Raw genomic sequence first — 25,858 nt, forward strand, 5'->3', positions numbered from 1 at the left:
ACACACGTCCCGGTCTCTCTAATCCAAACACGCCGCCATAATCCCCGGCTATCACCCGACTCATCTACAAGCCGAGGAAGAGGTGGAAACCAAACAAACGTAAAGAGACAAAAGGGCCACTTTCACCTTGATCAGCCAGGCAGGCTGGCAGACTCCACTGGGAGGGAGGAGAGCAGAGAAAAGCAGAGACTTAACGTCAAAGACATGAAAGACGTCTACGGCAGACAGGGAAGATGTAGAAGACTACACCTGAGAGAGAGATAGAGGATCAAAGAGGAGGAAAATAGTCTTAGATCGGGGGGAAAACAGAAAGAAACAGGAAAAGGATATCTCTGTCTCCACCTAACAGACACGCAGATTTCCAGCAAACCGTAAAATTAGCAAAAAAGAAAAAACTACAATGCAAGTTAGATTAATTTATAAAAACTGGAGGATTAGTGTCAGAAAACAATCTAATTAAGAATCCCTCAAAATAACCTTTTAGTACCTGGCGGCTCTACGCACGATGGATTTCACGCTGCCTGAGGCCAAAGACAAAGATGTACTTAGAAGGTTTCAAATGTGCAACCGTGACAAGAGAATCCAAAGAGCCAGAGAGTCAGATATTTCCTCTTTGTAATGAAATATAGTCTGTACATGTAAACACCACTACAACAGCAGGTTCTCGTCACTCTGTTGCCCTCGACCTTCCCACATTAAGCAGAGAACATTGCATTGGTATTTATAGTAGTTACAGCTGATAGAGTCTGGCACCGGTGAGTCTGCCACACACTAAAGTCTGGAGTATCTAGATATTACATCCACCTGGAACCAGAAGTAGAAACCCTCCAGTACTTGGTCATATTGATTAGTTATCACTTAATCATTTCAACCTTTTTTTGTCGACTTGGTGACAGGGAAAACTAATTGTGAACACAGCACCGACATATCAGCCGCGGTTATGCTGATATCTCAAACTTTTCAGCAAATAGTCGAATCGTGTTTCTCTACCAACACCTGAAGGACACATCTCTTTACCTGCTGTCTGTATGTTTCTAGTTGGGATGTCCTTATCAGGTTTTTCTGACCCCAAATTTCATTTATTGCTTTATTTTAAAACAGGGACACTGTAGGATAAATGTATTGCACCAGATATATCACAACGCTAGTTTCCATCTGTTGTCCCTCGGCATATATACAGTGCATATATAACAATTAAACATCATAATAATATTATATAGCCACACAGTAATTTTCACTTCTCTTATACCAACTGCAAAAAAGTACACAAATAAATTTAGTTTATAAAACGGGACACAGCTAACACTTCCTGTTTTACCCTGAGCAGAATTCATCTAAACAATCAGTGAAGAACTTTGAGATTTTTTTTCCCAAAGAACGAATGAATGACATGAAAGTGAATGTGAGACTTAAAACAGTCATCATCACCATGGCGACAAAATGAGAGTGAATGTTGGACAGACAGGTAGGCAGGTAGGCAGACGGAGGATGAGGAGGGGAGGGGAGGGGGGGTTGCTGATGGTTCTGTCTCCCCTGTGCAGGTGAGTCTCCTGCGGGTCCTCTGTCCTAACACACTATTGTCTCCTTATCTACTTCCTCTCTGCTCCTCTGCAGACACCGCCTGTTTAGACTGCCGCTCGTCCTCTCTCTCTCTCTCCCCCCCCTCATCTCTTGTTTCACCACACCTCCACCACAGCAGCAGCTAAACTGTACGCCCTGAGTGCACTGAGGGCTTATACAGCAATTCTTCAGCCCATACAGACATTAAAAGGATATATGCATTATTACATATGCATTACCAATAAAGCAATCTATCAATCAATGCACCAATATTTGGCAGTGTGTAGTTTCCTGCTGCACATTAATATGGGATATTTTTGCATAATTTATAATGTTTTTTTTAATAACTAAAACTATTTGTTCATGTTCTGTTCTTTGTGTCTGATCATTTATCCCACTGATCCAACTATGTTTATTCTTTCACAGCATCATAGTCTGTGGAATAAAATGTGTACTGTGCATCGATTCGTTGGATGTTCTACTTGTTTTTTTTGTTGAAGGCTGTATAAGCCTAAATATAAGCCTAAAGCTTCTGGTAACAGTTTTTTTTTTTAAGAACAAATAAATAAAATAAAAGAATTTGAAACGGAAAATAAAAATCCAGCAAAAAAACCTAGACATAAATAATAAGTAAAAAAAAAGTACAAAGACCTCTGCTCATCCTTAAACCCCTAAAACACATGTTTTATATTTAGAAGGACACAAGCTCTGATTGTTGCTTGTCTCTGAATATGAATGAGACATGATTGTGGTTCTAGTTTTGACTTGACGTGGACCTATTCCTGTAAATGACCTCAGTTATTATTAAAGCAACTAAACATTCTCCATCTACCTGTTCAGACTGCAGCACTGTTCAACTCTGACTTCACATCACATTTGCAATTTGCTCTCATTCTCTTCTCCTCCCTCACGTCTCCTCACTCTTTATCTCCTCTCCCCATCATCTCTTCTCCTCCTCCCACGTCTTTGTTCACTTGTTCTGGCAATAGCCACTATTTTCCCTCATCCAGCACCCCCCAGCGGGTGTATTATCTGAGAGAGTGGATCTCTGACATGCGTCGTGTGGCTGTGTAAATAAAATAAACCTGAGAGGAGAGGTGCTTCTTTCTTCTCTCACTCCTGGAAGACGACAGGGCCCAGGCTTGATAAGGCAGCCAAAAAACCAAACAACCGCTAATGTGCTTCTTATACTGTCAGCTGCTGGTAATGTTTGGCACGACTGAGGCTTGTGTGTGTTAAGTGGCTTTTTCTTTTTATTCTCGAGATTAATAATATTATTATTGCCTGTGATCAGTCAATGTTGTTCACTATCAAAAAATAGTGAAGACAGAGTGTGTGTGTGTGTGTGTGTGTGTGTGTGTGTGTGTGTGTGTGTGTCTGCAGACTTACCATCACTCGGTATGGCAGCCGGGTACATTTCTTTCAGCAAGCTGCCAAGTGTGTGTACGTTGCCTTCAGGTGAAACAGGGCGAAACTGTTTCTGGATGAACGGCCTGTCACTCATCGTCTGTAATGAATTAGAGCACGGCAAATTAAAAAGCAAAGCAAACATTTATACAAACATTCAGCATCCAGCGTGTAGTAAAGCAGAGTTTGAGCACTGAATAGAACAAATTAATGATTGCTGATTAGGATTGAAAGACGTAAAGTATCCATCAAATGGACCAACTTATAAGTTAGTTGAAAAAGAGCTGATTTAATCATCAAACTGTGTACAGCAGTTCGTGTTTACAACCTGTCAATCTAAAATGCTCTATGATGAAGAAAACAAAAGAAACAGGATGGAAAAAAAAAACATTTATGAAGTTCAGAATTAGAGTTCAGGATGATATTTTCTGTGTCTTTCAAAACACATACGACCCTTACGAAAATCTAAGCAATTTCAGATACACGTATAATTAAAGTTTAGTTTAGTTAAGGGAACTAAAACTACTTTATTAAGCTAAGAGAAAGATTGTGGGAGAGATTTTGGTTGAGTTACCACCTCACCGTTTTACACCTTCGCCAACGAGTCAAATTGCAGTTTGCACCCATGTCTGTCCAGACTCACAATATATGTAGGTAAGATTTTGAAGGAATTGAATAAAAGGGATTAAGTGTATTTTTATTTGTATCTTTATAATTAAAACATGTTTGATGAGGTAACAGTGACCATAACTTTTGACAACCTAATTTTTATCAGTTCATCCTACATCCTGCCAGATGTAACGAGATTCCCTTCAGGCATTCCTGATACATTACATTCACAAGAATGGGACTTGAGATCACAGTGGCTTTGGCGTTCGACCTATCAAAATCTGGTCAGCTCATCCTCAAGTCCAATTGAACGTTCCTGCCAAATCTGAAGAAATGTCGTGTTCACGAGGGACGAACGTACAAGCTGAGAAACATGATGCCTGCGGCCACAGCTGACACCAGTGCGAGGACATAAAGACCGTTGAGAGGAGGCGTGACGCATTCAAGCGGTGACTGATTTGAAAGCCAGACATTTTTGTGCTCCTGTCGATTCAACCCAACCTCCTCCCTAACTGGGCAAAGTCCAGCTACTTCTTCTTTTACTCCTGAGAGAGGACAGTCATAATTTGCAACGCTTATGTTTTTTCTGATGAGGACAGCTCAGTTAGTAGTGATAGGAAGTTCTCCTCTGATAATCGTCCATCACCCTCATAACACAGAGCAGCCCGAGTATTTTCAAACACCCACCTGCGGGTCCAGCGCTACAAACTGATTTCACATTGCCAAACTTTAATCCCACACAACAAAGTTGAGTTCTGAAAACTCAAAATTCACATCAGTAAGTGAATCAAAAACACCCTGAAATTCCCATCTAAGGTAATAGAAAATACCATTCAGGATTTTAATATTTTGCTCATGGAATTGCTGGAAAAATCAAACCTTATGTCCTGTAAATGGGCTGGTTTCATGTTCGGTAAGATAAGGGGAAATTTCAAAGTGGTAAACAGAGTTCACAGGATGAAGATAGTGGAAAGAATCCACACTAAGTCGCACGCAAATCCTGTGAATGAACAGTGTGCTGACCTGAGCTTCTTTGATGAGCCCGACTGCTCAGAATGTGATATTTTGCAATTCACAACATTTCGACAGATGTTACAAGTGACGCCGACATGTTTTCCTGGTCAGAATCAGTCTGGAAGTCATTAACTTCTACTTGAGTATGTACTTGGCAGAAAAAGTCAGCTTCTACACAGACTTAAAACTCCTCAGGCTCTGCTGGAGGTTCTCCGATGGAGAGAATAGTGGAGTATATCATAATATAACATTGTTCCCTGAGAAGGAAATCCCCCTTTTCCCCTTTCACTGCTCCACACTGAGGTTGGAGGTCATGGAGACAGGGATGTTGAAGAGTTTTAGTCAAGGGCACTTCAGCTAAGTGGATGCTTTTCTTGCCCAAGGGTTTCCCAGATTATTATGCCACCATGCTGTTCCGTAAGTAAAACATTTTACATTTCATTGTGAAACTCAACATACATCTTTCGGGGAAAAAAAGGAAAAAAAAAAAGAAAGGCTGACAAATTCCACTACCTCTTTGATCTTGTTGGGAAAATGCAATCGCAGAGATGAATCATATCCGCTCTTCCACTCATTTCTTTTTTTACCCACACCTTCCACAGTCAAGAGTTAGGCTGTCGCAATGATGTAGCCCTGACCTGGAACCTCCTCACAATCAGCTGCGTATCATGGTAGTGATCTAACATCCTATCCTACTGCTGACCACAATGCAAACCACTTTGTGTAACGGCGACCACTAAATGCCTTCAATCTAAACTGAGCAAGTCATGATGGGACAGCTAAACAAATGTGACGTACACAGCAAACATCCTCATGACTGTTCTGTGATGCAGCCGCAACATCTCATGAGTGAGAGGAAATTACCAGCAGACACCAGACAAAAATCTAGTAAACTATGTCCAGAGCTGGTAATGGACTTTGACTCAAGGGTCTGAGGACAGAGGGTCTTGCATTATGAACAGACTGGTGTCACCCTACACCTTCTGTGTAGGCAGGGTGTAAAGCTCCATCTGACAGTTGACTCCAGAATATTAGGGTCAGGGCTTCCACTCCTGTAAGTAAGTAATCATTACACAATATGTAACGTGCAAGAAATACCCACTTGGATTTATCTTTTTGACATGCTTTATGTTGTGCTGTAACCTCCTGTAAATCCAGTTTCCTGGATCTGATTGTGGTTTGTCAGCAGGTACGTTCTTTGTAAATGTCAAAAGTCTCACTATCACTTCAGAGCCGAATTAAAAATTCAGTGGTTCTAGTTACCGAGTGACCCGTGTCCTCAGGGCAGGAGAGAAGGCGCCAGGCTCTGGACATCGTCCAGCGGTTGCCGTCAGGTGGGGATTTAAGTACGCTATCTGGTTAATCAAGCAGCTTACTTCAGCAGATCTCAGCTTAGTGCCATAGTGTCTCAAGATCTTGCACATTTCATCAACTAATTTGACTAATTTGTTGTGTTTCTTTGACTGAAAATGGAATACCGGTGTTTGACTGGAGTGAAAACCAGGATCATTTATTTTCATTGGGCCATGATTAGGGCTGGATGATATGGCTGAAATCAATATCACAATATTAATAACATCTGGTTTTGAAACAATTAATTAAAAAAAATTCTAAATTGCGATACTTGATCATTTCGCAAAAAAAACAAAAACATTTCAGGATTTGCAACATTTTTCTTTTTCATATCATTATAAACTGAATCCATATGGGTTTTTTATCTCTTGTTCAGAAACACTGGAAATTCAAAGGCTCAAAAAGCATCTGTTCTTATTTTCTGACATTCTTTAGGCCAAGAAATTACTCAAATAATCACCATTACATTAATCAATAGTGAAATAATCATTAGTTGTAGCCCTAATAACATTATTTTTCAAATATGGGTGTATATTGCAAAATTGTTAAAACACAAAAACATAAAATTATCAAATTGATTAATAGAAAACAATAAAAACTCTGTTCCATTGTTATTCTTAATTACAATTACATAAGTTGACAACTGAATTTTGTTGTTTTTCTTTTTGCAAATAAATCATCAATTGATTTAATTATATCATTACAATTCGATTCCACTAAGAGCCAAACAAAGACAGGCCTGAATTATCGGCCCAACGCTCGTGATCTACAGTGATCAGTATTAATGAGCTCAGTGGGATTCAAACTCCGAGGACAAGTAATGCCCTACCCAGCATAAAACAATGCGAGAAACTGTGGCATCGGAGGGAGATATGGCGCAAGTAGATACCCAACCTGGTGTCAAGCGGAGAGTCTGACACACAATAGCGGCTAATCATGAGGCTGTGAAAAGGAAACCGGCGAGGGCAGGGATCGAGTAGCTGAGCGGTAACTACACACCACAGAGCCAGGCGTGAAGAAGCAAGAGGAAGGTGGCAGTGGAGGCGCGAAGCCAGCGCTCAGGTTACACAGAAACACTGAGTCACTGACAGGAAGCACGGCGTTTCGTGCGGGATCACCGGCGAGAGCCAGAGCAGAGAGAGTGCGCTAAGTGACAGCTACTTTTTTGCATTTTTAAATAGCGAGCAATGAATAATTGAGCCGGTCACCATACAAAGAAGGGGCTATTGATCCTTTGGGGAGAGAAGGGTGATACTGCTTGGATGAAGACACTTTTCTTTTCAGGTGGCGTGACACCTTAGCTGGCACAGCAGCACATGGCGACACAAAGAGAGCGAGGTGTCATTAGGATTCAGGTGAAAAGAGATGGCTCGCTCTCGCTGAGTGAAAAGAGCAGCGGAATTCAAGACGTCGGCTAATTGATGGAGGGGATTCAATCCGCCTAATTGATGGTAAAACAATGGACGGAGGGATACAGCACTGTCAATCAACGGGAGTTTCCGCGAATCGAGAGGGGTCAGAGAAAGCATTTCCACTGAACTCTGAGACCATCCATTCGTAAATTAAAATTCCAACCTCATTTTTAACGGTCCTCATTCTCTCAGAGCTTGAAATGCACACCCGTGGAGGAGAAACTCCATCAAGGGACGACGAATTGAATTCTAAATTATTCATCGCTATTCAGTGCGATGCTAGGTTGACCTGTGGTGCTTCACCATTCATCTCCATATCTCAGTGCTGATCAGAATATCTCCGCCACGATGGGTTAGCACGGGGATTTGCTTAATTCATCTTTTCTTTTAAAACTTATTAAACAGAACCGTCGCTTGTTACTTCATTTGCCCAGTCTCCCTAAAACCAGAATCCTCACTAATTTGGGTTTTTGGCACCGTCAACTTAATCAGGATGTTCAGTGGAAACAGTTTGCTTTCAATGCATTGCAGATGTTTAGTGGTTTTCTGATTTTCTTATTAACATATCTACATTATTCAGTTTTATCTGCCCAGGTTTTGAGATTTCTGCCTCCACCTCAACATTCAGTACTACTTTCTACCAAAAGATTTTTATTTTATTTCTATTTGCATAGTGCCAAATCATCAGCCTACATTATCTCAAGGCACTTGACAGAGTAAGGTCAAGACCTTAGAATATTAGAGAGAGAGAAACACAACGGTTCCCACAATGGGCAGCACTCGGCGACAGTGGATAGGAAAAACTGTAGTTTCTATGAAATTTGTTGACGGGGTATTCTGCATATCATCAAGGTAATGAGGACACTGACTCATCATTTTGGTTATAGGCTGTGAGCCCCATAAACCAAATTCCATTCATCTCCAGTACGTATGGGTAGAGATGTCAACCTCTGAGGCAAACTACCTGCATGACTAGATACTACTGGAGTTAAGATAGAAAGTATTTAAATTTTTTGTACCTCGGGGGAGTTTATTTATCACGCAACACCCAAGCAAACCACAGACATGGAATTAATCATCAGATTAAACCTCTATCTCACTCTGCATTATTATGTACAGCTGTACCGTCTACGTTTGCTAACAATTACAGTAAAAGCCTAAAGCTCATTAGCCTGTTAGCTTCTTGGCAAAGTAGTGACTTTAACCAACAGTCATATTTCTACTAGAGAGTATTACTGTAAATGTGGCAACACATTCTCCCCGAGCACAACAAGCACATCACCTGTTACCCATGGCATGATTACGCACAACTGTTTCCAGCATTCCCATGTTTTGTAATTGTCTATGTAGTCACCACCTCCCCCTCATCTCAGTCGGCCATTACAAGGTATCTGGGAGGCAATAAACCTACATTCTTCTAAACAGGCCGCTTCCACAGCACCACAACACAGAGGTGGGTGGAGGGCGGACTGCCTGCCCTTACATAGGGGGTTTGTGAGTAGGCACTGAGTCACAGAGCGGGAACAGATAGGTGTACCTGTAGAGCGACAGCGTAAGCGATTTAAAAGGAAGGATAGTAATTTTCACTTTCCGCGCAGCAAGACGGTCAGCTCCCTCAGGCTCTCACAGAGCGACGACACCGCTGCAGCGGCGGCGTGATGCACCGGCAGCCAAACGAGCCAACCACCGCTGGCCGGAGCCAATGGTGGAAAACACACATAATAACACACAAACAAAGGGCTCAAGAGGAAGCAACTGAAGTGACAAAGGCAGATATGAATTCATGAAACGGGCAACAGGCGACAGGAGCTTGCAAAGAAAGATGTATGTGTGCAGATGCAAACGCATACACAGGAGCACATGTAAGGGGAAGTACACTATGATATGAAAAACTTCACAGATATTATATATAAAATAAAAATAAAGTTGTCAATTTGAGGTTCCTAGGATAAAAAAAATATCTAAGATAAATGGCATGTCAAGAAAGGAGGTCAAACCATTTTTAAACTTCAGGATATAAGGCAGACACACACACACACACACACACACACACACACACACACACACACACACACACAGTCAAACGTGTCGTCCATGCCCATGAGGTGTCTTCGTCTCCATAAGGAGCGCAGGCCAGACGGAAATGAGCCCTCTGTTATTTGGACTGAGTGTTGTCATTAATTCTGTCTGCATCAAACACAGCACATGTTATTTACACTAAAGACCACAATCTGGCTTTGAAGGACTCTGAGCGTGTGTGTTATGTGTTTGTGTGGGAGGGGGGATCTTTTCCTCTGTATTAGCCGTCTCCTGTTAAATCATCCACAGTGACTTCTTAGTTTCAAACGGCTTTGTTCTTCTCAGGGTTTCTGCACCGCTTCTACACAGTCTGCTTTCTTTTCTTCCTCCTCACAGAGCGTCCTCGCTGGGTTTTGTCGTATCGTGTTGGGTCTTGTCACAACAACTCTGTTCAACAAAACACTGGATTTTCTTCTTAGCAACAACACAAACTCTGCACAACCTGAACATCTTCACAGAAGCTCGATTTTAGTTTTTCTGCTTGTTTTTGTATTTTCATGTGAAGTGTAGATCTTTGAGGTTAAGGTTAAGTCCCGTTTACTACAACCTGGGTGCATTTTTCTTGGTTTTGGCCATCATTCCTATGAGTAATATTAAGACTGCAGCCACTAAGTTAAAGGCTGAGTGTGCCGTGACGTCTCAAAAAAAACAAGAACCACAACCAGCGAAACGATCAGACAGGTGGTAAACAAACAGGCAAAACCCCACAATGGGAAAAGCTTCAAAAATAAGACCCAAGAACAAAATGAATCAGAATAATCTTTTCACTGATGCCAAGGCTAAAAATACTCTGTATCCACCTAAGCACAAAAACGTTGAGTCATACATGTTTAAAGGTTTTTTTGCAAACATTTGTGCAAAATCCTAAACTCCTGTGAACCCTTATAAGGCACTTTTGGACGGTGAAAGCAGTTACAAAGTGCCACAGAAAACTACCATTACAGGTATTTTTAAGATCATAATGAGCAGATTGAGTTTCAACTCTCCTCCAGACTTTCCAGGCCTTTTTTGGCTGTAAATATTTAGCAGTTTGTAAGATGAAAACCACCCCATCCCCAAAACAATCCAGACTTTTCAAGAACTATGCTTTTTCTCTCTCTCTCTCTCTCTTATGTGTTTGGAAATCGCACAGTGGGGTTGTAACAGGCTTTGATGCTTCAATTGTCATGAAACCAACTCCAGCTCATAAATGACCATGGAAACTTTCAATTCAGCCATGAAAAACACTCAAAACTAGAACACACTGGGTTTCTTTCTACCCGCCAGCACTTACACGGTTTTACAGCTGCAACAAGTGCATGTCTGAGAGGGCGGCTCGTGCTGGTTGGACTGCATGTTTCAGTCCGCCACTTTAAAGGGTTATGTTTTATTACTAAACACAAGAATGCTTTTGTTGAAGTGTAAAATGGTTTATTTACATGCTGAAGATGTGAAAGTAAAAACATAAGCATTTATGAGCTTTTTGAATTTCATGCAAAAGCCAGTGTCGACAGTGACGGACAGCTGCTCCTCCGCCCTCGCTGTTGTGCAAAATGTAAATGCAGCCATATGTGGAGACCAGCAGGTCTCATTAAAAACTTTACACATTCAATAATAAATCATCACAGTGGGAAATTACCAGCAGACACAGCACGTATGATTATGGAAAGATATGCTCGGTAGGAAAGTTCAATTACGCTGAAGTCCTGTTCTGTTCTGAACATCTACAAATCTTTCTGTTTCACAACATCACGCTCCTCGCAGTCACTTGAAGCCAGATCTATTTTCTGTTCTGTTCGCTGTTCGGTTTTCTTGACATTATATTTCCTAACATGACTTGACAGGCCCTAAAGTTTAATTCCTTTACAGGACTCAGTGACAGCGAGGGGGCCTTTCTGTTTGCTGTGATTTGAGATCAAGGCTAAATGCATGCACATTCAACCACTAGACTCAAAGCAGACTGTCAACATGTTTTTTATTGCAAAGATCCAGATGTTTTCCAAATCTTTATTTCCTTAACTGGATTAGACTAGACTCTTCAGTGTCCAGTAAGATTAGAAGGGATTTTAAATTACATTTAATTACACTGTTGCTTCAGATTATTCCATTACAATGCCAAGTTTTATATTGAATGAATTTCCTCAGTCATTCTGTGCAATCCCTGAACCATGCCAGTTGTCAAATTAGTTCTCCCCACTTTTCCAGCCTTTCCTGATCTGCGTTGTAACCCCACAAAACACTTGACTCAAAGCATGGTACATCTCCCCCCACTGTCTGGCTTGTGGTGTGCTAATGTTTTCCAGGCAGGCATCAGCCGCTTATTCATCCTCGATTATTTCTTTTTCTATGCTGCAAAGGGAATTTTCACCTGAGTCAGGATAAAATCTGCGACAGGATTGGTGGAAACACCCGACGTGAGGCCACTTGTCTGGCTACGTCTCCTGATCTCAAAATGAACCCTGAGGCTCGCCCACCGACTCTTGGTTCAGTGGAAGTGAACACAATATGGGTAGAGTCACGGACATCACATGTACAGGAAAACATGAATAACCTCCCCCCAAAAATATTTTAAAAAGCACTCAGGCAAAGCAGGCCCTTGATTTAGAGACATTCACATGCAAATATACATAGGTAATGTTTTATCTTAATCTTTAAAACATGAGGCAAAAATGAAAAGAATGGCACCGGAGAAACAGGTTTGAGTGGTTATTAAGCTAGGTTAATATATGGCTGTCACTGTGAGACACATATACATTACTTGAGGAAAAAAAGGAAAAAGAACTGGCTCTCAGACACTTACTCATGTTGTTTGAATACGGGTGTTATGTCAGACATGAATGCACCGCTGGTTGTTTTTTTGGATTACAAACATAGATAAAACAAGAGAGTATTATTGTTTTTTTTGAGTGATCAACAGGTCAAGAGAATGTCATAGACTTTTCAGTTGCACATTATGAAATGCCGACAGGTGTGGAGGTGGTGTTGTAATGGATACTTAAGCTGTCTGCAGGTGTGTGTGCGTATGTGTGTGTGTGTGTGCCAAGAGGAGGCAGGATTTACCCACTGTGGGTCATAAGCTGAACAGAAATGATTACCTGGATTTTTTTTTTTTTTTTTGTAAGAGCATGAGACACCGAATCATGGTTGTGGAGTCAACTAATTTATCACAGTGTCTGGTTGGAGGTGATTTCCCTGTTAAAGCAACACCAGGGCAACATGGAGGGTTTTCACACGGCCTTCTGGCTCCATCTACTGGGATGACTTCGGCTCTACTCTCAAAACTCAAAATCAACTGCTCAGACTAAAAGTGACATTATGAGGCCGTTTTGAAAGGGGAAAAATATAGTTGTGTAAAGTTGTGTTACCTGGTATATCCTGAAGGGGATGTATCTGAAGCCTCCCTCCTCAGTGGGATATTCCATCAGCTTCCTGTTCATGGCCCAGAACTGGTCAAACTTATCTGCGACAACACAAATACACACAGGTCAAAAATGATAAAACATCCCAAGACGTGTTGATTTAATAAAACTTTCATCATCTTTCTCCACCACACATCCAATGAAGGACATTAATACCAAAACAATATCACTCTTGAGCCAATTATGTTCCTGTAACAGTTAAGGCTCAACCATCTGACTGCCTCGACACAGCTGCATTTCTATACAGTCACCTGCAGGATCTGGATTCTCCATATACTCAACAGAAGTAGAAGATTAGCAACGAGTGATGAGCAATATTGAGCTTATCTGATGTGAGGCTTTTACTTTCTTTTCAATGCGGTGATCCTCATTATATTGTCTTTATTTTACTGACTAACTACCTGCGCTAGAGGACTCGGTCTGCAGGCAGCAGACCTGGTTACAGTGGGGCTGGGTTTCAAACCTCAAACCTCAAACCTTTTTTCATACGGACTGATGAATGTCCACAGTTGCTGAGTATCGAAAACTGCCGAGGACAAAACATATTTGCAGTCTTGTTTTCTTATTCTTTGATTCATCATTTAAATTTAAATTTCCACTTTTAGAGAATTCTTTTAATGCTTTTTTTATGTTTATAGAAAAAAAGGAAGTTGTAAAAATATGGTTATATTTCTCAAAGTAACTGAATAAGCTTGTGTGTTATCACTATTGAAACCTGGGTATCATATTGCCAATTGTATCAAAAAATTCCACAGGACACTCAGCTCTGATTCACACTGCAGCACCCTGGTGTGTGGACTGAGAACAATAAAGCTACAGAGGCAAACTCGGGCGTCTCATATCCACATTTCATAATATTGCACCATGACAGAGTGAAGTTAACATGTGCAAACGTGTGAATGAGTTACACACCTTTAAAAGACGGCATGTGTGAGCAGCAGTTTTAGCAGTCCAGATCCTTACTAACAACTGCAGCTTCAACCTTGAACCTTCTGGTTGAAGGACGGTGATTCCACCCTGCATGTGCTGGTTTCAAACCCTCCACCTCCCCTTTGCATCTCGCTTTCACACGAAGCTTCTGAAAATGTTCTGTTTTCTCTCTCCCGGAGGAAAGTTTGAACCATCTCTGTTTCTCTGTTTCTCTGTTTCTGGTCTCTTTTGGATGTGAAAGTTTTGGTTCAGATGAGGTTTCATCTCTCACTTTCATGTGTGGCCGGTAAGGCCAGCTCCTTCTATATGGATTAGTTCAGTGTCAAGTGTCTTCTGTTTCTGTTTTAATGTAGATACATGCGGTTTCAGCGAAAAACGGCACCAACCAGACCCTGCACTTTTATAAAAACAGTATGCTAAATGAAAGATTTTTTATCTTTCTTTCTTGTGTTAAAATACAACACCTCTCTTTCTGTTTCTATTACTTTCATGGGAAAGTGGAGGAGAGATAAGCAGCTCAAGTTTTGCAGGTTTTTCTGTAAACCTGTTCAAAACATCCTCAGTGCCACATGCACAGTGCACAGTTTTAACATTTGAATGACAATAAAGCAACACGCAAACAAAGGCCAATAATACCCATAAAATGGCCATTGTTGGTATGATTGCGTTTTATTGTTGTGTTTCTTTAATGCATTAATAATTTGCACAATGTGCTGCCACTGCTGTTCTCCATTTGTTTCACATTTGAAGCCTCACAACAGTTTAGAAGATATAATCAATTTACTTTCCTGTCAACTTTATTGAGAAATATTTATGTTATTAACATAATAATTTGTTTTTAAGATATTAATAGCACAAATATTGTTTTCCGTCTTTATTTGAGACTCAGCAGCACATTATAGTACTGTACTATGTACATTATCTGAGGATTTATATCTGAAGAAGTGAAGTCATAAACACTGCTGATATGATCAAGCAGGAGCAGGTTCACTCTGACAAACTCATTACCTAGCACTAATGAACAGTATCTGTTCATTAGCATCTCAATGGTTTCGGTGTCTGACAATATATTGAGAGATATATGCTAAACCCAACTTCAGGGAAAATTAAATACTCATTAAGTTGTTAAAGCAAGCAAAACTATCAAATATTTGCAGGTTCCAGCTGTTTTTTTTCCATTTTATATCAATTTTGATCAAATATATTGAGTTTTCGACTGTGAGTCAATCTATCTATCTATCTATCTATCTATCTATCTATCTATCTATCTATCTAAACCACTGATAAACTGAAAAGGTGATGAACAGAGTAATTGATAGCATAAAACAAACATTAGTTGCATACATATTTTTAACATAATTTCATACTGACATATTCAAAATTATACATATTTTAGCATTTTTCAGGGAATATAATGGAAATTCGGGTACAGAAGAAAGTTATTGCCTGCTAATAATTACTAATTCAGAAGAAGTAGGGCTGATACTTAAGACAAGGTGACCTGACTGCCCCAGAGGGGAGGCTACATGACTGGTGGGCTAAGTGTTGTCGCCTCGTTTGATCAACTCGACCTGCAGTGATCTCAGGAATCTCATGCCGTGTGTTGGGTTTTGCTTTTCAAAGACGAGCACAAGTTCCACACTAACCCCCAGACTTAGGAATCCATCCCATCGGCCCCAGTGACTTCTCCCACAATGCATCAGCCCCAGCGCACTAACTTCACACAAAACACCACAATCAAAACCAACGGCCCTCAGGAAATCAACCTGCCTTGTGGGTGTGTAGGTGGGAGAGGTGGTGGAAGTGGTGGCTTCAAAGACCGCTATCACACTACAAAGAGATTTGTGCATTCGTGGGTGTGTGTGTGTGTGTGTGTGCGTGTGTGTGTGTGTGCGTGCGTGCGTGTGCGTAAGTATGTGTCAATCTGCATGTAGGTCTACAAGCAGTGAGATAACATGTGTAAATCTGATTCTTAATGAGAACGTGCGACTGTATGATTGTGTCACTTCCTCCAACAGGTGCTTGTCGTCTGTTTTCTTTGAATTGAAAAAGAGATTTGTGCATTCGTGGGTGTGTGTGTTTGTGTGTGTGTGTGTGTGTGTGTGTGTGTGTGTGTGTTTGTGTGTGTGTGGGTGTTTGTGGTCGTGTGTGCGTCTCACCGTTCTGCAGGCCCATCCACAGCTGCTTGTGGTCTTTCTTCTGCATGTCGTTAACGACTTGGCTCTTGTGCTTGAGGGCGTCAGCCTCCTTGATGCTGGACATGAAGTGAGCCTCGATCACAGAGTTGGACGGGCAGTGGAGCAGGTCACTATCTGGAAAACTCTGACACATTCACAGGACCAAGATTTTATTTAAAGCTGCATTATTTACTTATCTATTTATTTACTTATTTTTACCTCTAAGGGGAAGAAGAACTCAACAACAAGCTGGCAAACGTATTATCAAACAAATTCCTGGTTACACATGAAAACTTTGTGGCTGTTTAGCTGCTAAATGTTCCACTTCCTTCGCCAGATAGTTGCTAAAATTTGGCTGTCTGCTGTTTGGTGCTCTGCAGGTACGGTGCAGTGGACTCATCGGAGCTTGTTTGCTCAAAACAGCTGCTGCAGGAAACTGTGTTAATGCTGAGAATGAAACACAGTGAACGTGCCATTAAAAGCACATCAATGAACTCTAAGAGGCTAAAAGGCTCTACAAGGGTTCCACCCATTTTAAATTACATGCATCATTTGTTTCATTGTTTATATAAAAATATTCACAACTGCGGCTTTCTTGTATTTAGAATAAAGCAACACAAAACATGCACAGAATTTAAGGATAAAATATAAACACACACACACACTGACTGGCTCTTACCTTAAAGTGCACAGTGATGCTCCAGGGTAAGACAGTGTTAGAGGCATGGAGGTCAAAAAGAACTCCGATTGGATAGTGCCTGCAACCATGAAACGCAAAAAGGAAATAATGTTACTAGTGTAAATAGCTGCTGTTCCCAGTGGGTTAATATTTCCATCACCAGGAAACTAGTGTTACTCCCATTACTGACTAGAAAATCTTTAAACTGAGCAGCTGCAGACTGACAACAGCATGTGACCTCTGAATTAAAAGTTCATTAAAAGTCCCAAAAACTGTGGGAAAATGTTAAACTTATTAATAAGTGTAAAAACATTATCATTTTATTCTAACAGACTGTATTTTAGGCTGGTTGAATAAAAGGTCTTAAAGTGATTGATCATTTCAACTGTAACCTATCATGTGATTCTGAGTGGCAGCAAACAGAACTGGTGTCAGTTTTTCATTTTCTTCTCATGTTGTTGAGTTCAGCTTTCTCTGGTTGCAGTGTGTGAACTTCAGGAAACAGTTTACGTTTCACTCCAACGTTTCTATTTATCACTTCCTGTGTTTATAAAGGGGTGGATCCACAATGTTTCAGCCAGTTGAGGTTAGATGCTTTTCTCAATCAGAGCCTCAAATCAGAAGAGTGTATTTTTCAAGGCGTTCTAACGGTCAATCACACACACTAATGACAAGAGCAACGTCTCTGATTGATTCTAGTTCTCATGAGGGCAACAAGCCAAACTGTATTAAATCTGTAATCTAAATAATGTCACAAAAAACTCACACTATCATTTACAATGAATTTGAAATTCCCTTTTTTTTTTTTTTTCCTTGCAGAACATCACATTTGAGAGTCTGAAGTTGGCAACCATTTTGATATTTTCACATGATTACAAAGAAATAAACACCAACACTGACATTTGATCAATTTCTCTACTGTTGTAGTTTTAGTGGAATTACTGCGACTTTGATGCCATTGTAAAGTTGGCTCTTTATTGTCTGTTGCGATACTGACACCTTGTGGCTGAACTTTGTGCCTGCATCTGCCGGCTGAGGCTTCTCTGTTGGCTGTGAATGAATTGACTCATAGTAACTTCTCTCTCGAGTTGCGGGTGGTGTAAACACACTCTCATAGTTCTGACTGTGAAAGGCATTTGTTGGAGAAAGTGGATGTTTACATGAAGCAGTACAATGAGGTACACAAACAAGGAAGAGATTAGTCAAAGTCCCGGGAAACAAATCAGTTTGGGGAAATGGAGCGGGCATTTATTTTTACACAAATACAACACACAACACCAACCCTGCCTCCCGGTGATAGTTCTAGTTGTAATCTACTGCCAGTTTTTAAAAGGAAGGAGGGATCAGCTGGGTAAAGCTAAAAGAATTCTTTTGGAGAAAATTTCTCTCAGGAGCTATCAGGAAAATAAAAATGTATATTCCTGATAAGAGGAGAAAAATACATATTTTAACATGTATTTGGCATATAAACACAAAATGGTGTGATCAGGGATACAAGATATTAAATCTAAAAATCCACCAGTGTACCAATGCACAGTGCACTCACACATACTCAACCTCGTTTCCCCGGACAGAATCTAAAAAAATCAGCTCATCCAATGATCGTTTTCTCACCACTTAAGTGGAGTTCCTTCATACTCGAACCACATCTCCTCCACGTCCTCGGCCTTCATCACTTTGAGGAAGTGTTTTTTCACCTTGTCTGTAACCAGAGTCAGGTAGCTCACCCTGGGTAACAGCAGCTGGGAGAGCCAGGAGGAGAGAGGAAGAGACGCATTATAAAGCATTACAGGCTGTTACTGTGTGCTGCACTGGCGTTTGGGACTAAATTTAGACTGTGTGCAACGTTTATGACCTTAACAAATAAGCAGAATGTACTTTCAAGGCTGTGTCTGTGCGCTTCTTTTTGTGTGCAGATCTAAATCCACAGATCTGGAAGACGAAGCAAGAACAACAACGGGAGAAAAGGCCCCTAATATGTGAAACATATCATATCGTTTATCCAGAATCTGTGCAGGATTCATGGTCATTGGTCGCCTCAACATCAGGCTAGATGACAGCGCATTAAAATGAGAACAATTACAGGTACTAGGCCAGGACCTTGGTCAACTGATGCATCTATCCTGTGAAACCAGCAGATTGGCTCTGAGGCATGCAAGTTATTTACAGTACATACCCTGTTCTCATTAGGCACTTAATCTGAATGAAAACACTACATCTAATCATTAGAGGTGGGATTATACTTGACATTATAGGTGACGCCAGTGTAGAAGAATTTAAAGTTCATTGTCATGATTCACCTAACGATACGGATCAGTGATGGATAAGGTTTGCATTGTCTCGCCACACAAAGAGAGACTACTGCTGTGCAATCACTAACAGATGAATTGTGTTTACATTTTTGTGGTTGAGAGAGTTTGTGGAGTTGGCTTTGTCAAATGTTTTTGTTGAAAATGAGCAGATTACTGAGCCTTTCTTCAACTGCTTTTGTGTTGTCTCCATCACCATAAAAAACACAAGCTGACCAATCAAACTTTCTTTCAGTCTCCACATGGTATTTACCTTGCCCCTAACATATATTTTACATTTTCAAAGTGCACACAAGCTACAGTGTAACCACCAGAGCGTGCTTCTTAATGCACTAGAATAAACCTTACTTGAGACTACACTTCTTCTTTATATTGAGTATAAATTCAAAAGCATGTTTTCAGATTTTAAGCACAAGGGGGTTATGGGTATGGGTTGTAACCAAGAGCTAACAACATTTCATGGGTGAAAAGCCCCTTTCTCTTCCAGCCTCTAATCAAAATGAGCAGCTACCAGACTTGACAAAAGGTGTAGACAGAAAGCAGTAATGTGACAAATGAATGAACATCATTAAGAACATTTCTATTATGTATGATTTATTACTCACAAACAATCCCACCAAAGTCACAGACAAACTCAGAGCACTATCTGTGGCCCCCCACATCCTGTTATTGTTTAATAAGTCAACCACTCCTTCTTTACCATGTAAACCATCTCCAACAAAAACAAATTTAACAGCATCATGCATATTGCCTCCATACACCCAATCTCTCAGACATGAAAATCAGAGCCATCACATGCCTAGAATTCAGGATAGCAAATGACATTGATCACAACAAAATGCAGAAGAGCTCGCTTTTTGTCCTTTCTGTGGTTTTTGTCCTTTTTGTCCTTTCCTAAACACACAAAGTGCCTTGTTTACATGGTTGTATAGATGTGAACATTTTTTATGCCTGAATTCATACATATAAGTGTGATCTGTGATACATGCAAGTGTATTATTTCATGTATTGTATATATGTATGTAGCTGTGTGGACATCTGTTAGGGAATGTGTTATGACTGTAAAAACAAGTCTCCCTCAGAGAAAATAAAGACCAACTATTTACCTATTATACTTTCTCAGTAGGAGTAAGTTTTCAGCTGTATACACCCTGCTGATGAAGAATATAAGATACAGCATGGAGCCCGGAGGTTAGTCTATTAGCCTTGGTCTGGCTTCAGGTTTTGAGGTCATGTGAAGTCAGAGAGCAACTGCACTTACATAGTAGGGCTCGGCCTCTCTCTCAGTAACCTCATCCTGGTTCAAAGTGAAACAGGTGGGGATCCGGCCGAACCACACGTCTCTCAACACGTCCTTGTCATCTGCCATGCTTCTTCTGCTCCCAGTGGCACATAAATAACAAATTCCCCAAACACAGACCCCGAAGTCCAAAGGCAGACACCCTCCTGTTGTTAACAACACAGCAGAGCAAACAGGCAAGCATTAAGGAAACTTTCAGCCACACAAGAACACAATGAAGTAGGCAGTGCAACATAAACTAGTACCCCCTTGAAGTAATTCATCTTAGGTAAGCTAGCTATGCCTATCAATTAATTAGGGGAGTTATTACTAAGTTATAGTCCAGTAGAAGGTAGTGACTCACCTGCTCGATTTTAAAACTAACTCCAAGCCGGTCAAACTACGCAGCTGTAAAGCAAAACCTGAGCTAGCTTGAGGGCTAGGTAAGCTAACTTAGCTAGTGGAAACATAGCAAAGAACTGTTGACAATAAACAACTGCCCTTGCTTCCTGTGTATGATCATTATTGTCCACAAACGGTAACTGTCTGTGTGCGAGGAAGAGACGGTGATATGGGAGGAAAACCTTACTTTCTGTCGATGTTTTGCAGTCAGCTTGGATGGAAGAAGGGCCGTGACTGTCGATGCTGTCATTCCCCGGCTGTCACCGGAAAAACAGCAGAAAATCCCGTCCACCGCAAAACAGCGACCCCTAGCGACGGCACGAGAAACATGTTTAAACCAGCAATTTTGGAAAAAATTATTGACACGTATTTATCAATGACAAAATTTAGTTTAAAAACATATGTCTATAATGTATATAATAATATAATATAATATTTTTTTTCACAAAAATAAGCGTATTTCTAAACCGATTGCTGACGCGTCATCATACGCGACGCCGCCTCTTGTAGATTTACGTCAATGAGGAGACTGTTTAGCTTCTGTTGTTTTCATTAGCAGAGTCAAGAATGGAGCAGAAACTGGAGACGGATAACCTGGAAATGCGTCTTCAGGCGCTGGAGAGTCGTATATACGGCGAGAGAAGAAACAAAAGTGGAAAACCCGTCAAGGTTCGCCAGAATAATGCTAATTTTTGACGAGAGGGAGGGCGCTTATAAAGAAACTAGCTAGCTGCTAGCCTAGCAGAGCTAACGATAGCTCTGTCACTGGGAATAAGTGAACGCCCTTTTTATGTTATGCACATTAGCTCTAAGGCGACTACTCGATATAATTTAGTAGAAACTGTGACAACTGTAAGACGATTAAAAACTGAAACACGATATTTGCCAGCTAAACAGTCGCTAGATCAGCTATTTACAGCAGATGTCAGATATAACAAGCGGTGTCATTGTGTTTTTTAGCCTCCCAGTAATCAACAATGCTGAAATCAAAATGTTTTAGCTCATTTACTTCAAATCAAATTATGTTTGATGTTGCTGCCGAATATTTATGTAGTCATACAAAAGTTAGAAATCAAGTTAAAAATTAAAGAGGGTTTTGGGAACTTGTTTTTACATACTTGAGATATATTACAGGCAGAACGAATAAGTGAATAACTGAAAAATGCGGTGGATGGCATAGTCTCTACTGAACATAAAGATGATGTTTACTATGATTTTTTTAACATCTCAATCAAGTTTTACATCTCATTGAAATTAACTAAATTCACTTGTGTCCGGGAATTTTGGGAAAAAAACATTCATCAACCTGCAGCTCTGCTTTAATAATAGTCAGTGTGCATATTTTGTAGCGGATTAGCTAAGAATATTTTGTGGTCCTCCTAAACCACTGAGTGGGGCGTCTCATCAGAGTGTCATATGATGAGAAACACTTTTAGCTTACAAAGGATCATTGAAGTGGATTTGCTGTGTGGTATTTGTATTCCCGGGAATGGAGAGTTTGTGCCACAATGTCCTACTTATGTAGTGTTTTTATGTTTCTGCAAGCTGGTTGAAGTTTAAATGACAAGCATGAATGTTTTTTTTTTCCAAACTAAAAAACATTTTCAATCCAGTTGTACTCAGAATGAGACCAAAAATACAGTTGTGCAAGTATGCATAAGCAAATGTTTGCCATGTTTATCCTGCATACAGCAAATTTCCATGTTCCTTTGAGCATTCACAAGGGGATAACAGGCTGTAAATCAAAGGGGAAAGTTCAAATGGTGTTACTACAAACTGTAGTTCCTCTCCCACTTGAACTTGTGTTTTTGTACTATGTTAGGCATAATAGCATATATTGCACAAAAAAGGCTACTCAGACACCTTTCAGTATCCTTGGTATTCACTGATATTAAATCAAATCCTTGTCCTCTGTCCTGCAGTGTGCAGAGCCTTTGGCCAGGATCCAGGCAGGTCTGACCAACATGGCCAACAAGAGAGAACGAGTAAAGATCCTGCACAAGAAGAGTGAGTCACATGTTGTATTGCATCTGCCCAGTCAACCTTGATTACAGGCCTGCTGTGACTATATATATTATTTAATCAAGTTACTCTTACTTCAAAATGATACAGTTATTCACGTCTTTTGTAAGGACATGAGAAAAGTTTTCTGTAGTCAGATTTAAGAACGTGTTTGGTGAGTCTTTGATCGTGTTTATTGTTGCTGTGGTGCAGTTGAGGACCTTCTGAAGTACCTGGACCCCCAGTTCACCGACCACATCACTGTACCTGATGCTATGAAGCTGGAGTTCATCCTCGCTGGTAAGAAGCAGGAGGATTGTTTTTGTTAACTTTTATAGTGGATTTATTGTATATGGGGCTAAATAGTAGTTCATGTTTAATGCATCTAAATTTGTCAGTGTTGGCATATTGTTTAATATATAAGTTAACAGCAGTTTTGTCGAAGACCTAACAACATTCACATCTGATGATGCTGTTGTGTGTTTGTGCGCACAGAGGAGGACTTTCTGTTCTCCCAGGCTGTTTTGCTGGAGCAGGTCAACGGCCTGCAGCCGCTGTTGGACAGCACCTACATCAGAGGTGAGTTTCACCTGGCAGGGCACCATGCAAATCAAGGACAGAGGGAAATCTGCTCCGTGATTTTACCCCTCACAGCAAAGTCAGAGAGGAGCTTATTCACTCAGGTGTCTAATAAAGTAACAGATTTATTATTCAGTGACATGTTCCTTTCCTAGTTGGAAAGCTTGAGATCCCTAAAAGCTAAAAGGTTTATTTATGTAAAAGTATGAAATTTGCAAAAGGTAAGCACTAAAAGAGGATTGAGCTCTTCTGAATGAAATTTTGTTGAGCAAATTTAACTCAGTTTATCTTAGGAATTGAATGTTAATGATTAGTGAATGTTATTCATCAGCAACTACTAATACTTTTTATCTATTAAACAACTGTGATGCTGTTATTACCAGTTCTATGGATGCGATTTCCATCCAGTCCCTGTTCTGCATCTGGTGCATATGGCAGTGTTCAGCGGTGGTTAAACTCTCAGATCTAAACATCATGGCAATATTGTATCACGCTTTAGTGAGAAAATGAATGTAATTCCCAGCCTTTTTATTCAGTGATGTTACACAGTGTTGTTATGTTGCTGCTGGATGAATAGAGGGGAAACACTACAGTACTCATGTGTTTCTGTTGTTCACAGACGTACCAGAACATGCTACCAAATTGCAGCGGCTGTCACAGATCCACATCAAAGAGCAGGTAACCTCCTTCTTCCTCGCCCTCTCTCCGTCTGCCTCTCTCTCTCTCTCTCTCTCTCTCTCTCTCTCTCTCTCTCTCTCTCTCTCTCTCTTTTTCATCTTTTGTTTTCCGTGTTTATTTACAGGACCAAACCGAGATTCAGTCCCTTGAAGTCAAGAAGCTTTTTGAAGAATACAACAAAATGGTACACTTCTATTACCACAAGTCAAAATATAATACACAAACTGTTAAAGAACTATTGGAATACTGGATTTCATGTCATTACAAATTTATTGTTTTACTCTTTTTGGGGATATTAGAGGCCGCTGTGAACCAGTCTGGCTCTTCTCTGTTCTGAAACTAAACTAAACAGCTGTAATTTTGGATCCTATAATCCTAATTTAGACACTGACCTCTTTATAAGATGAACTGAGAAAGCTCCACCCACTGACCCTTGAAATCTGATTGGCAGATGTTCCTGCTGTCCAAGCAGTTCACCCAGTGGGACGAGACCCTGAGGAAGATGGAGGAGGCCAAGGGCATCCGGCCTGTGGAGTAGTTACTGTCAACACACACTTCTGATGAGGATGGTGACAGTGAAGAAGACTACACTGTGGTGGGAGCTTCACACCTGACGAGTGTTCCATATGTAGCTTGTTCTTCCCCAATGTGTCAGAACAAAATGAGACTAAAGGAATCCAACATTTCACTGATTTGTTTTTAACTGCTTATCAGTTTGTCGATGCAACCTTGGTACTGTAACTGCCTCATCCCATGATATTGTTGGTTTTAGAAAATTATCTCTCCCAGGCAAATGATCTCACTTAAAACAGTTGTTTCAAATGGAAAAATCTAGGAGTTCAGTATAAATTTAAATGTAACGTAAAAATGATTTTTATGCATTGTTGAAAAAGGATGTTCATACAAATAACAATTCCTTTATTAAGAGTACCTGCACATGTGTGGATCTACCAGGTAAACTGACCTACCAGCTCTTCTGTTTGTATGTGATTCGGTGTCTGTTGTAGTTGTGGACTAATGTTATCAGTAATCCTGCACCGCTCATACAAACCTATTCATACAGTAAACCTGGAATGTAAAGAGTGGTGGAAATCTAAAATGTACAGGAACTCGGTCTTATACGAGTCTTGAGTCACATGAAGGAACTTGCTCGCTCCCATCACGTGACATGTGGCTCAGACAGCTCAGAGATGCTGCTGTTATTTATTTTCAGACAATAGTGATGGACAATTGTTTTTATGCTTTAATATTGACTTCACTTGTAATGCATTCCACCTCTACTTCTCTACTGCAAGCCGGTCACAAGAGTTGTCCTGCCCTTCACTCATTCACACGCACACCCACATCCTCTTCAAGGCTTTTGTTTTTTCCCTCTGGATGCCTCCCAACAAGAGGAGTTGCAGAAACATAAAGCAGCTTCATTATTCTTACCAGAGCAAGTAATAAGTGTCAGATGTGACATATAGCATGACTGCGGTTCATACAATAAACATTATTACTAGTTTCTTGGACCATTTCAGTGTGTGTTGTCTGTTATGTATCTATAAACCGTTTGAAACCACAGATAAATTCAGGAATCTCCATGTTTGTTAATGCAGGGTGGCATACTAGTATCCAGCAGGTTGTAGGTGCTGTTTCTACAGCCACAAAGTGCCCCTGAGCAAAACAACGAGCCTCCAAATGCTCCCTAACTACTCACTGGAAGTCACACTGGAAAGTGCCTGAAGAGTGAGTACGTTTTGTTCAGAGACAAAGGAATATTGCAAATGTTGCTAAATGTGTATGTAGATTTACTTGAAGTTAAAATCCTTAAAGGTTATATATACTAGATTTAAAACATTCTCTGTTCTTTGTATTCGTAGCCAGCCTGACCATGAGCGCGTGTTAGTTCATGGCAGTCCCTCCTGCTGGCCGAAGGGAGGCTGGAAGTGTGGCCAGTGAAGTATTTGTTTTGGTGTGACATCCAGTTTTGGAAATCTAGTGGCATGAATG

General features: G+C 40.5%; 2 protein-coding genes across 4 annotated transcripts in view; one reads left to right on the forward strand and one right to left on the reverse strand.

Moving 5' to 3' along the window:
* The window catches only part of atg5 (ATG5 autophagy related 5 homolog (S. cerevisiae)), a 32,860-nt gene extending 11,968 nt beyond the window's left edge, over positions 1 to 20,892 (reverse strand). For 2 of the 3 annotated variants that reach the window (XM_023425504.2, XM_087179085.1), the window contains exons 1-7: positions 20,796 to 20,892; positions 20,189 to 20,373; positions 18,233 to 18,360; positions 16,619 to 16,697; positions 15,922 to 16,084; positions 12,779 to 12,873; positions 2,950 to 3,067 (exon numbers count right to left, since the gene is read on the reverse strand). In XM_023425504.2, the coding sequence (XP_023281272.1) occupies positions 2,950 to 3,067; positions 12,779 to 12,873; positions 15,922 to 16,084; positions 16,619 to 16,697; positions 18,233 to 18,360; positions 20,189 to 20,296 (691 nt within the window). In that variant the 5' untranslated portion in view covers positions 20,297 to 20,373; positions 20,796 to 20,892. Of the gene's footprint in view, positions 1 to 2,949; positions 3,068 to 12,778; positions 12,874 to 15,921; positions 16,085 to 16,618; positions 16,698 to 18,232; positions 18,361 to 20,188; positions 20,374 to 20,570; positions 20,739 to 20,795 lie in introns of those variants that run through there. The other variant, XM_087179084.1, reaches the window with a different exon arrangement.
* A 221-nt stretch (positions 20,893 to 21,113) lies between these two features.
* Positions 21,114 to 25,380, forward strand: dctn3 (dynactin 3 (p22)). The gene is made up of 7 exons (XM_023425469.1): positions 21,114 to 21,277; positions 22,531 to 22,615; positions 22,823 to 22,909; positions 23,105 to 23,188; positions 23,808 to 23,866; positions 23,991 to 24,050; positions 24,318 to 25,380. The coding sequence occupies exons 1-7, from the start codon at positions 21,176 to 21,178 to the stop codon at positions 24,402 to 24,404; spliced, it is 564 nt and encodes a 187-aa protein (XP_023281237.1). The 5' UTR covers positions 21,114 to 21,175; the 3' UTR covers positions 24,405 to 25,380.
* The last annotated feature ends 478 nt before the right edge of the window (positions 25,381 to 25,858 follow it).

This window comes from Seriola lalandi, unplaced genomic scaffold, assembly GCF_002814215.2.
Source record: "Seriola lalandi dorsalis isolate HSWRI2012SDOR001 ecotype SW California unplaced genomic scaffold, Sedor1 jcf7180002054782, whole genome shotgun sequence".
NCBI classification, from domain to species: Eukaryota; Metazoa; Chordata; class Actinopteri; order Carangiformes; family Carangidae; genus Seriola; species Seriola lalandi.